The sequence below is a fragment of the Pangasianodon hypophthalmus genome, chromosome 15 (assembly GCF_027358585.1).
Source record: "Pangasianodon hypophthalmus isolate fPanHyp1 chromosome 15, fPanHyp1.pri, whole genome shotgun sequence".
Taxonomy (NCBI): Eukaryota; Metazoa; Chordata; class Actinopteri; order Siluriformes; family Pangasiidae; genus Pangasianodon; species Pangasianodon hypophthalmus.
Window position 1 is genome coordinate 935,467 of NC_069724.1, and position 13,189 is coordinate 948,655.

At 40.6% G+C, this 13,189-nt stretch overlaps 2 protein-coding genes across 2 annotated transcripts in view; one reads left to right on the forward strand and one right to left on the reverse strand.

Moving 5' to 3' along the window:
• The window catches only part of ammecr1 (AMMECR nuclear protein 1), a 49,026-nt gene extending 43,666 nt beyond the window's left edge, over positions 1-5,360 (forward strand). Inside the window, exon 6 of the mRNA XM_026938454.3 lies at positions 1,984-5,360. Coding sequence (XP_026794255.3) covers positions 1,984-2,098 — 115 coding nt within the window. The 3' untranslated portion in view covers positions 2,099-5,360. The remainder of the gene's footprint in view (positions 1-1,983) is intronic.
• A 4,840-nt stretch (positions 5,361-10,200) lies between these two features.
• Positions 10,201-13,189, reverse strand: part of LOC113541395 (transmembrane protein 164) — a 31,976-nt gene continuing 28,987 nt past the window's right edge. Inside the window, exon 6 of the mRNA XM_034311356.2 lies at positions 10,201-12,635. Within this exon, the coding sequence (XP_034167247.1) occupies positions 12,429-12,635 (207 nt within the window). The 3' untranslated portion in view covers positions 10,201-12,428. The remainder of the gene's footprint in view (positions 12,636-13,189) is intronic.

Consider the following 13,189-nt stretch of genomic DNA (forward strand, 5'->3'; position numbering starts at 1 on the left):
CTTTTGAAAATCTTCAAGCGCAATGTTCTAGTGTTAAAAGTTTGAAATGAAGCTAATCTGTATATCAGAACTTTCCTTTCCGCCGCTTTTTTATAGTCACAAAATTCTTAACTAGTTCTTTTCATTTTGATGTGATAAGTTTCATCGTAAGTTTCATCGATCGGGTTCACTGATCGCGTTTCACGTTAATTCTTTCATGAGCATAAAGTCGTCCATCAAGAAGGAGAGCTTCTTCGTTTATGTGATTTCTCCTTTTTTTATTTTTATTTTTTAAGTAAATGAACAGTGCGATAAACATACATTATCGTTGTACTTTCACGTAACTTTCGTAAAGAGATTTTTCACTCGTTCAAGGACACAAACGCGGAAACGTCGCCCGTGTGCACGTCATAAAATCATCCTGATAATATCTCTGAGTAGAATCGTTCTTGTCTGATGTTAAATAACGGTTAGCTCCGGTAAACGTTATTTAACATCAGACGAGAACGACCGTCTGCGTTTAGGTTTTACGAGAAAGACGTCGTTTGGAATTTATGGTTGAAAATGAAAAGTCGGGGACAGAGACGCAACTACGTGCTGAACGTTAATTAAGCGATATCGTACGTGTGGTGGTTTACTGAATATCAGTACGAATTCAGTACAACGGTACGATTGCGATACAAGTGTGATGTTGCTTTTATAAAAACAGTTCTATAAATGAGAAATTAATATCGCGTAACTCGCATTTCACACACAATACGGCCAAACGTTTTATTAATTTTTGTTTATAAGCTTGTTTTGTAAGTGTTGCGTGTTGCCGTGGTAACACTGACAATAACGGTTAGTTACATGTAACATGTAATAACGGTTTCAGTGTAATGAAACATTTGCGGACACGCAGCGAAACGTCCCAGTGCTGTTATACGAAATATCTCGAAATACGCTACTCGTCCAATCAGATTAGCGGACCGGAGCTAACCGTTATTTAACATCAGACGAGAACGATTCGACTCAGAGATATCATCAGGATGATTTTATGACGATTGCTGTTTTTGACCAGAAAGTAACGGAAACAAAAATGCATCATGGGGGATTTAATTTTCTTGGCGTAACAGGCTGTCTAGCGGGAAACAGCAGATAATCAGATAATCCTCTAAAATCAAGTAAGAACGTACGCAATAACCGACGAAACTTTCCGGAGTCGCTGATAGCGTCGGATGATTTAAAAAAAACAAAACAAACACGACTGCAGACTTAAGATCGACTTTTATAAGTTTATTGTGTCGCATTTCGTAATACACGTTTCCCGTTTTTTTTATCTCACGTTTTCTGATTTTTTTTTTTTTAACCTATTTGAAGAACCACGTGTTCCTCGTAGACCCGGGACAAATGAGTTTGCTGAAAGCCACGCCTCCTCTTCTGCAGCGTTTAATCAACCAAAGTCGTATCGTTTTCATTTCCTCGAGCGGTAGAGCTCGATTCCTCCTCGTTCTTGAGGTGAGATTTGGGTTTGATGTCGCAAAAGTGTCTCTTCGTCGCACCGATTCATAAAAAATAATTTGGACGCTGTTGTTTTTGCAGTTAATGCTAATCACGTCACCGTTATTCACTTGCATGCGGCTCGCTAATCCGCGTGCGGTGGCTGGACGCCCTGCACCACGTGACCTAAACACGCGTCCAAGAATAACGTACGCAAACATTAAAATAAACCAGAACATTTCTCTGACGCGTAAAGAAACTTAAATCATCTCCGCCAGATCTCCAGTTTCGTAAATTTATATCTGTATGTATATTTTAAATCCGTTTTTATATTTCGGTTCCTCAAGCCCTGACGGTGTTATCTCCGTACCTTCTCATCTCCGTACCTTCTCATCTCCGTACCATTCCTGTAAAGGTTCCAGCCACGTTCCTTAGCAGTTCCTCTTCTTCCAGCTGAGCTCCCGAGCTCTCGCGCCCGGTCCCACACGGTTCCACCTCCGCCTTAACGTCTCCTTGTTCTTTCAGGTACCGTAGCGAAAAGATGACGATGAGCTACGCGGAGTACATCGCCCATCGCCAGCACCACCACTACCAGAACGGCATCGGGCACCCTCTCCCCCCGTACAACCATTATTCCTGACAGCGAGCCGCATGACCAGTCACTGGACCTCTCCGCGGACCTCTTCCCAGGAGAGCCCGCCCCCTCGTGGTCTAGCTATCTCTACTACTGTACCATTTTATGATGATAGTTTCCGTTGCCATGCTAGCACTCTGCGTAAGATGGTGGCATGGCAGCGGGTGGCAAAGAAGCATCACGATTATGACGTGGAAAAAAAATTGAAAACAACTCATTTATTTTCTCCTTTTTATCCTTTCTATTAATTTAGTTTTTTTTTTTTTGCAGCATATATATATATATATATATATATATATATATATATATATATATATATATATATACATATAAATATATATAGCTGGACGTATAACCCCTTTTTTCCTATTTTTTAAAAAAGCAAATAAACAAGTACTGCTTTTCTTTTTTTTTTTTTTGCTAAAAAAAAATCTTTCCAACAATCCTAATCAGGTTTTTTGAGTCTGTGGATGGAAATAAGTCATATTAATGAGGGGCTCGTCTTGCAGATTTGGAGATTTGTTTATGTACGCTAAGCTTTCGTTCGAGTGAACGCTACACGACTACGCGCCGGGTTACGATTAAGCGATCACGCGAACATCGCAGATCGCACAAAAATGATAACATACTGAAAAGTTTTTCTTTTTTTTTTCTTTCTACTTCGTCACAGTTATAAAAATCAGAGTAACAGCCGATCAGCTAACCTGAAGCTTCCGTTCTCGGTTATCGGTTTGCGAGAAAATCTTTCGGATTGGCCGGCTTCGTGTTTTATAATTCGCACGAAATGATGCTGACACGTTTAAATCGCGGATATATTTCAAATAAACGCAACATTTTTTCACGTTAAAGACTTGAAAGAAAGCGCTCCAGAACATATCCGCGCTCTCAGCTCTGCCGTGAGATTTTCCTTTTATGGAGATTTGTGGGCGGGGCTAAACCTAAACGTTCCGTGACACAGCGCTTTTGTAATTGGCGTTTTTACGAAGAAAATCGACGTTAGAGAATCTTTCGTAATTGTGGCAAGAATTTTTCATCAGGTTTGGCCACGAAAACAAAATAACTCTCAAACTTTATTAACGAAGCATCCGTTAATGATTCGTTAGCGACTCTTGCCGTTGTCGTGACGTCGTGGCGTAACTGGCGTAAAAGTCGTGTACTGTTCGCTCGGGTGCGTTATCTGCTTTTATCATTTCTTATTTGTTTTTATGTACACCATATAGCCACCGGAGGGGGGTTGTTTTTTTTTTTAATTATTATTGATTCGTTTCTTTCCTCTCTGTGCGATTCTTTTTTTCAATCCAAAATACTTGTGAGGTGTGACTTGAAATCGTGAATAATGTCGTAGGAGTTTTTGGGGGTTGTTACGCTTTCTGACTGGAAAGTTAGCCAGAAATGACTAGCTTAACAGTTTACTTGTTTCTTTCTTTCTTTCTTTTCCTGTGTGGTGTTAGATGTGCGCTGATGTTTGGGACGAACTCGTCAGAAGAAACCGCTAGACTAAATTAGTTATTTGGAAAAGTCAAAATATTTTCTTCAGTACCAGAGAGAGCCACTCGTCGCTTTGACGGCATTTCGGCGACGTCGCGTTTATTTATTCGCTCTGGCTCTGATGAACTGTTTCCGTTGTGTTTTTTTTTTTTTTTTTTTAAATTTTATTTTATTTTGTACGAAAAGCCGGATCACGCTGTTGTTCTGAACGGTGCTTCATTCGAACTTAATTCCCCGTTCTGTTCATTACATTGCTTCAGGTTTTTGGTATCGAAGGTGCTCAAACTTTACAAACTGCAGAACTTTACAGTCTCGTTTCTCAGTGAGGGACCAGCCAGGAGAAAATCATGAAGAACGTGACAATGACGATGATGATGATGATGATGATGATGATGATGGGCTCTTTCAATATTTGCTAGCTAATCCAGCAAAAAAACAAAACAAAACAGAAACAACAAAACTGGCATCTCTGAGGAGTACAGGATTTCATTCCCCTCCTACGAGATGCCGCTGTTATTTTATTTTCATCACACGGAGAGGAAAAAATCTTTGCAGAGACTTAGCTCAAACGACAGGGACGAGCGTTTAAAAAAAAAAAAAAAAAAAAAAAACTAAAAAAAACTAAAAGCCATACTCTTCTTAAGGCATTGCTTAATCGTCAGGGTGGTTGTTTTGTTTCTCCCGAACTGGGAATTTGTTTACTGGAAGTTTTCAGTCGCTGACGCGTTTTTACGATCTGATCCAGTCGGGGTTTGTTCCTGATCAGGCGACGTGTTCGTGGAAAACGAAACCTCTTCTTAAGATGTTACCTCACACTTTAAGACCTTCATGCCAATCCAACACCAACACCATCACCACCAGTACCACCATCAACAACGCCACCAACACCAACAATGCTACCAACACCATCATCACCAACAATGCTACCAACACCATTACCAACACCAACAACACCATCACCACCAACAACGCCACCATCTCCACCAACAATGCTACCAACACCATCACCAACAACACCAACAGTGCTACCAACACCATCACCACCAACACCAACAATGCTACCACCAATACCACCAACAATGCCACCACAAACACCAACATCACCAACAACGCCACCATCACCACCACCAATACCACCATCAACAACGTCACCACAAACACCAACACCACCAACACCACCACCAACAATGCCACCAACAACAACACACCTCATGATGCTTGACACAAGCGATGTTTACATCCATGTCCAAACGCCACAAAATCCGACGCCGGTTGCCAAGACACATCGGATCGTTCGCGAATCCTCACGTCGAGCACAGGTGGCCAACCATCGTGAAAACCCGTAACCCGTACGGCGTGGCGTCGCGACCGTATCGTATTCTCTCGTGGTTTCCGTCAGGTATAAATCATTTCTTCTACCTTCTCTTTACGCTGGATGAAGAGGAGCTTTTCGTCGAGGTCTTTCACAAACCGATCGGAAAAACTTAAGAACTTAAAAGAAGAAGAGTGTGGTGTTTTCGAGGCTTTTCTTTTTGAGCAGGTCTAGTTCTTCTCGAAACAAAAACTAAAGCCTCCTGTTCTCAGTAGTGGCGTCGCAGGACCAAGCGCTTGAGATTTAAGAACGTTTTTGTTTTTAAAAGCTGAGACACTTTTACCACAGGAGGACTCTCTTTCTCTCTTTGCTTTCATATGCAAAAAAAAAATAAATTAAAAAGCGTTAAGGGCTTTCGGTGTTCCATCCACAGTCATCTCCAGCTTCATGAAAAGTGAAAAAAAACAACCAAAACCTTCATTTCAGTTGTGTTGCCTTATAAACAAGCGGATCGGTGAAATGTTGGTCCTGATCGTTCAGGCTGCTTTAACTTTACGCCACGGTGATTTCTGTTTCATCTCCGGCAAAAAAAAACCCACCAACGTCTCGTTAAGATCTCGTCCATCTCGTATCCGGTTCTCCGTTTTATTCTTCTAAACGCTTTAAGAATGTCTCCGTGATCTCGCGCGCTGCTGCCGCCGCCGCCGCCGCCGAGCGATCAGGCCGCCATTTTGCGATCCACACTCGAGTACAGCACAAACTGGATTTTATTTTTTTTATTTTTTCTGCTGCAAAACAAAGTAGACAGAGTTTTTTTTTGTTTTTTTTTTTGCGTACATGAACGAACGTATTTATGCACATCTGCAATACATTTGTTGCATGTATGTTACAGAAGACCTGTTGAATGAACCGAGAGAGAGAGAGAGAGAGAGAGAGAGAGCGAACAGACAATATAAAATGGTGCTACTGGACCTCATTTTTTCTGGGGGGGGGGGGTTAAAGGTCACAGTTTCTACGTGACTGGTCATGCGGACTCATCAGTCATATCAGACTTATTCTTATCCTCGATATATGCAGATCTGTTTTACAGGTGTTGTTGTTGTTGTTGTTGATTTTTTTTGTTTTGTTTTGTTTGTTTTTTTTGTTGTCGTTGTTCCTACTCGTGTAACAAACTGAAATTTCCTGCAGGTTTGAAAGGACAAGGAGTCACGCGTCTAACCCCATCCTTCCCTCATGGCCTAGGGGGGAAATACACGGTCATACACGTCTCATCCCGTCTGTCATACAGTATACAGCCACGGCAGCAGTCAACACACACACACACACACGCACGCACGCACACACACACACGCGCATACACACACGCACACACGATTATTAGTTAAAGGCTGATCCGAAAAGTCTTTGACGTCCGTTATGAAGTGTTCCTGACTGAACTTGCACTTGGTTAAATAGCAACAAAGAAAAAAAAAAATCACGCTCACGCGTTCTTCACGTTAAACATCGCAAAACGTTCGTCAAAGAACGAAATTTCGGTTAAACAGTTAGATCGTTACGCTGCTTTTGTCACAGTACTGTCAGACAGCTGAAAAGTTTGCAGGAATTTGCGAAATACTTGAAGGCATCGCGGCCGCTCGAGAAGTCGTCCGATTCAAATCATCGCACTTTTGGAGGTCCGATCTAAACGCCGGGAATCTAAAGCGCTTAACGTGGCGTGACGCACTAAAACGACGAGAAGAGAAAACACTTCTCTCTCGTTTCTCTCGTCATAAACGCTATCTACTGCTAAGACAGCGGCACCGTAATCCGAGCGCAAAGACAAAAATATATTTTAATAATATTTTACCGCAGAAACCTGTTACAGCCTCAACGCACCTGTTAACACAGTGATATTAAAGGACCACGCACCTTACTGATGATGCGTACGATATACAGGTAAGTCAGCAGACGAACCCACAATCCGAACGTAAAGCGCAATGTTTCACGTTAAGCGTTTTTTTTTTTTTTTTTTCCTCCCATAGAAACTCGTTATAAAGAAAACGCTTAACGTGAAACTTTGCGCTTTGCGTTCAGATTGTGGGCTCGTCTGCTGACTTACCTGTATATCGTACGCATCATCAGTAAGGTGTGTACTGAATTTAGTCCTTTAATATCACTGTGTTAATACGTGCGTTAAGCCGCGTTAAGCGTTTTCTTTATAACGAGGTTCTATGGGGGAGAAAACGCTTAAGGTGAAAATATCGTCTTTCCGCTTGGATCACGATGCCGTTGTCTTGGCAGTAGTTAGCGTTTATGACGAGAGAAATTTGAGGAAAACTGGGTTCCCTGGTCATCATTTTATGACGTTAAGCCACGTTAAGCGTTATAGAATGTCCCTAAGCGTCACGTGGCAAAAAAAAAACCAGTTAAGTCACGTCACGTCACATCGGCTACCTTTCGAGACCGATGACCGTCGCACCGTTGAAAGTTTTCGTCGTCGCCTTGACGACATTCTGCCCTGAGAGAAAAAACATTCACTCGTCTTTCCCGAACCGTGGCGTCCGATATTTCAGAACCGGATCGTCACAGACAAAATCGTATCCTCCGTTCATCGTCGCGTTTTTTTTTTTTTTTTTTTCTTTCTTTCTTCTCTCGCTCAGAGTGTGAAGGCTCGCGTTAACTTTGTGTGTTCGATCGAACCAAAGATGCCTCCAGCCATGTCCTGATGCTGCTCTCAGACCTGCCTTCCTGTCCTTCCAAAAAAAAAAAAAAAAAAAACCACCCTGCAAGAAAAATCGTCTGTTCTGTAGTTTTTTTTTAAAAAAAAAATGTTTTGTTTTGTACAAATTCTAACATTTCGTTTAATTTTTTTTTTTTTTTTTTTTTTTCCCTGCAACCTGACTTCAGTGAATGACTTCTCTCTGTAGCGGTGTTTGACGCCTCGCTCGCTTGGTGTCGACGACCGTAACCCTCGGGTTGCACATTTCTGTTTTAGTTTTTTTTGTTTTGTTTTGTTTCGTTTTGTTCATTATTGTTACTATTATCTTTTTTTTTTTTTTTTTTTAAAGAAAACCCCATAGCGTGCCTCTTAGATTCATGGGTTTCTTAATGTGTTTTTTCCTAAGACCAGCAGTTATACTTTATATATAAAAGATGTGTTGATCCTTATTTTTAAATGCCATTAAACAAAAAAAAAAGCCTCTTTTCTTTACTCTGGACCCAGTAGCAGCACTGGTATACAATCGCACTGATGACAAAAGAAAAAAAATCTAAAAAAAAAAAAAAAAAAAAGCGTATAAATAATAATAAATGACATGAAATAAGAAGAACTACAATAAACTTGTTTGAGAATTTTTCATTTTCTAAGAAACTATGCTTAAATGAAAAAAAAAAACAAGACAATAGTAAACAACAGTTTTTGTACATCAGAAAAAAAAAGTTGATTCTTTTAAAAAAAACAAAATATTTTGGATCTAGTTTCTAAATTATTTTAGTGGTTTTCTATGTTCTGGAACTTTCTGGAGCTGAGTTTTGGACGTGTGACTCGCTGACTGACGATTTTCTGAGCAGCATCGGCACAGCGGGCTCCGGGTTACCTGGCGTAGCCCCTCATACCCACCGTTTCCTTTCAGTTTTTTTCTATTTCTATTCAGTTTGGAATTTTTTCTCTGCTTTAATAACTTGAAAATTGTTGATGATGATAACCTGGAAAAAAAAAACAAATAAAAAAATTAATAAAAAGAAAGAAAGACCCTCCCCTCACCTGTAGAACTAGAACCTTCTCTCTTCCTCCTCCTCCTCCTCCTCACCTGAATTTGCTATTATCGTGTGAAGAAACTTGAAACGGGCATTTATTAAAGATTGATGATATGATATGATATGATATATGATATGACTCAAAGTAAAAAAAAAAAAAATAATAAAGAAAAAAGGAGGAAAAAAAACAGAAAAAAATGACAAAAAACCTTTAAAAAAAAAACCTGTGCGTTGAGGGGGGGGACTCGTATCTAGATGGATTATCAGTGGGTATGTGAGCTGTGGCGATGATGTAGTTTTAAACCTTGTTATTACCTTTTAAATCATTTATCCAATAAAAAAAATATTCTGAAAGAACAAATGTTCAGCGTTGGTGGATTTATTCTCTCTCTCTCTCTCTCTCTCTCTCTCTCTCTCTCTCTCTCCTCATTTGTTGTAATAAACCTGTCTGTTATTTTTACACAGGATTCACAGAGAAAAAAAATCTGCCTTCAATAATGAAGAAATAATTTCATTAAACATTAACACTTGTTCCTCAACATCGCCCAAGATTTACTTTGAAATTGAAATTTATTCATGAAATTCCGAGCTAAACTTGTACTTGATACACATATAAACAATCATATAAAATAGGATTGGATCGGATCCGACTGCTGAACTCGGAAGCCGGAAGTCTGAACTTGGAATTGTGTCATATTTGAACTGTGAAGTGGGAAATAACGCGAACGTTTCCATGAAAACGTGTTTTTTTTTAGCTACAAGCTAGCCAGCCTCCATGTTGCCATGACGTCATGGACTGAACTCCGTGTTGATGACGCCTTCCTGACTTCCGGAGTAGGAATTCCAAGTTGCGAGTACGTTTTCTTTAGTATTTTTTCCTAGTCTGAAATCAGGAATTCTGAGGTATGAACTTGTCTACAGTTTGGTTTACAGCTTCCTACGTTACCCACAATGCCGTGCTGATAGCGACGCGGCGGGATTCCACCCTCGCTTCATCGCTAGCTAATGAGAGTGATGCAGCGGCGCTTTAGTCTTTCGGTCTGTCCAGCTCCCTCACCTCGTCATCTGTAGACTCATCTTCCAAAGCTTCATCTTTCACACCAACGCCATCGCGCTCGGCATCTCGTACGCGGCTAACTAGCCGAGTCTCTCCATCGTATAGCCGCATTGCATTCTGGGACGTCGGATCCGGCGTTTGCTTCAACACTTCCATGATTTCTGTGTTGGATTTCTGATTTATATTTTACAAGAGAAAAGAAGCTCGTTTTTAAGAGCTAACGGCAAAATCTCAGCGCGTTCTCGCTCATGTTTGAGATGTCGCTCTGTGACATCAAAGCGACACACACACGCTAAATTTTCACAGGAATAACGGAAATACACCAGCAACTGACAAATCAGCACCAGAACCAATAAACACGACAGATATTTTAATATATTTAACAAGCTTCAGGGCGTGTTTAACTTTAACCCTCGCCATAACTTCATTGTTGATGTGTGAAGACTGATGCACCACTTTTGAAATATTCTGTGTCTGTTGTATGAACGTGTTGAAGAACATCTGAGGAAACGGAGAGTTTGGGGAAGAACTTTTATTTTTCATTACCACAATACAGTACATACTTCACCAAAAATATGTACAAAGGAAAAACTACAAAATCCCTTTCAGTTTGTCGTCTCGGATTCCAGACGGTTCCAGTCCTTGGAGGAAACACCATCTGGCTTCCAACAAAACCCTGCTGAGATCCAGCTGTGGAAATCAGACCTGTTTCTGGAGTGTGTGTGTGTGTGTGTCAGGAGCATCAATGTGTATACACTGAAACCAGAATGATTAATTTTCAGACGACGAATCAACGTCTGTAAATCCCTCATTTTCCTGACAGAGGTTTTTGTGAGGAACACAAAACGTTCACTTCTCAGATTCTCAGAAGAAAGTCTCTCAAAAAGTCACGTGATGTCGTCCAACTTTAAACAAACAAACAAACAAACAAACAAGCAAAAAAACACCTAGAAATGACCTAAAACAATTTATCCTTCTCTTCTGTACAAGGTATGACAACTTTTATTATTTTCTTTTTTTTAAAAAAACGTGTTAATGTGCAGTATGAGGATGTTTTATGGAGAAAAAAAAAAATGGAGATGTTAAGTATGAGAACTGAGGAGTGTGACTGACAAATCACGGCAAAAAGCAGGAAAAATGAGCCGTTTTTAAAGTTTTTAAAACGTTGACAAAAATCAGGCCCGCTGTCTCACGACACGCTCAGCCTGCAGACTGGGCGCACGTGAGGATTTCTTCATGCGTCGTTCCAAAAGTGGACTAATGATACGCTAAAAAATCACAGTGAGGTGAAGATCAGGAAACGTTAAAAGCGCCACACATCGATACGAACACAACATCGACACACGGATGCTGCTTACGACACGCTGAACAACGATGCGCACTAAACGTCGGCGGAGATGGAGATGAGAGCGAAAGAACGGTTCTGCGGTGTGTCTGTGTAAACATGGAGTGGTGGCTTCATTCGACTGTACAAGAAACGTAAAAAATAAAAAATAATTAAAAGGCAACTGGAGATAAAAGTCTGCTCTAAATGAGTAGAAACTCAAACACAAGCAGAGTGACTTCGGTAAAATCCTCAGACCTGTTCGATATCTTTATATAAAACACTGACCTACAGCGTCTCCCAGCTTTAGAGACTCAGGCTTGTGCGATATCGATTTTTACCATTTTTTAAAAATCACGATAAACGATTTAATCGTCTAGAATCGTTATCCTTAAAAAATGACGAGCAAGCATTTCCACCATTTCAGTTTTAAGCAGAGAAGAGGAGGAGTAACAACATTACCAGCTGTGCGGTCGGGAGCTGCTTACCTGGCAGAGACAATCGCAAAAACTCAGCTGCATTTATAGTTAAAGAAATAAAAAAACAGTACATTTTTAATAGAATCCTTTTACAAACTGGTTGTCTGACGTCCACACGGCCGACACTTTCACAGTCGATCTGCTGCTCGAAGTGTCTGAATGCGTCTGAACGCTGACCGGCGCAGGAGAGCAAAAAAAAAAAAAAAACAACAACTTAACTGTATTTAATCACTTTCTATTTATCTTGACTATTAACATTATTTATAAAGTGTATGTTAAATCTAACACTTCGCTGTAGGAATATTTCATGTCTTTAGGTTATAATTTTTGGAATTTTTTTTTCGGTAACATCGCTAATAATTACAGTACCTGCTGTTCTGACGTTAACTACATACGTGTTTAATGTTCGCTAACAGATTTTATTTCACATTGATGAACTCAAAACATTCTCCGTTTACCGTGACAGAAAGCGAGATCGCGCCGCGAGTCCGGTCGAGAGCAGGTGAGACGGAGGGAAAGGGGGCGGGGCTTCCAGGTGACGTCCGATATTAATATCAGAGCGATCAAAACATCCACACAACTGTCATTCATATGACGATTGTCAAATCATCTCCTGTTTTATCGGGAAGAAAAAGACGACTTTTCTTTTGGAGTGTTTTTGAGTGAGAACTCGTACTAGCGTACTCCTGCGTGTTAAATCACGAAGCTCGTACACAAAATGCGTAAAGATTTTCAAGTCTGGAAATATCATATAATAATGATGAGAGTAAACGTCACTGGATATCGCGGCAGTGTAATATCGTGTAGAGACGATTAAATCGTTTTATCGCACAAGCCGGTTTTGACCTTCTGTTATCACCAGTTAGGAGAGAGGAAAAAAATAAAATAAACAAGGTACTCGATGAGTCTGGATTTGTGCAGAACGCTTTGTGGGTGGAGTTTCAGTCGACTTTCTTGGAGCGTAGGCGGCCCGAGTGGAGCAGGTGGCACAGAGCGGACGGGACCTGCTGGCAGATGATGGTGAGCGCTTTGCCGTGTAACAGCGTCAGCGCTGTCTGGTGGGCGGCGGCCCACACGCGGTACCACGGCCCGTAAAACGGATCGGACACAGCCGGACACAGCATGTTGTTCAGATTCACCTCGGTCACCTGCAGCAGGTAAAAGAGCGAGAGACACATTAACCCGTCTCTCTGTATTGTTAATTATCTCAAAATGGCAACGTAAGCAGCATATAACACACATGTTAAAAGGAATATATATATATATTGGCACCCAGAATATTCTAAATGGCAAAAAGAATATTTAAATAAATGCAATTTCTGTTTTCAGACTCTAGAAACTCGACTCAAATCGCAAGTTGATGTGTTGATTAATTTCCTGTAACAGCATCTCTGACAATAGTTCTTAGTAATTTATAGTCGTATTTAACGCTATGGAGCGTCCAAGAGACGAGTCGTTCTCGCTTACGAGTTTATAGTTTATAGTTTAACCACCTTCTCGTTTTCTCTCCTGAAGTTAATAAGGCAAAAAAAAACAAAAAAAAACAACGCAGCTTGTCACGTCACTGAGAAACGGCAAAGAAGCGTAAACTCCTCTGTCCTGAAGACGTCTGAAAACCTACTGACTGATAACAAAGCGCTGAAACTGGAGACTCCTTCCATAAATGCAAAATAAACATCTCCTAGATTAGGGTGGAGCGTCT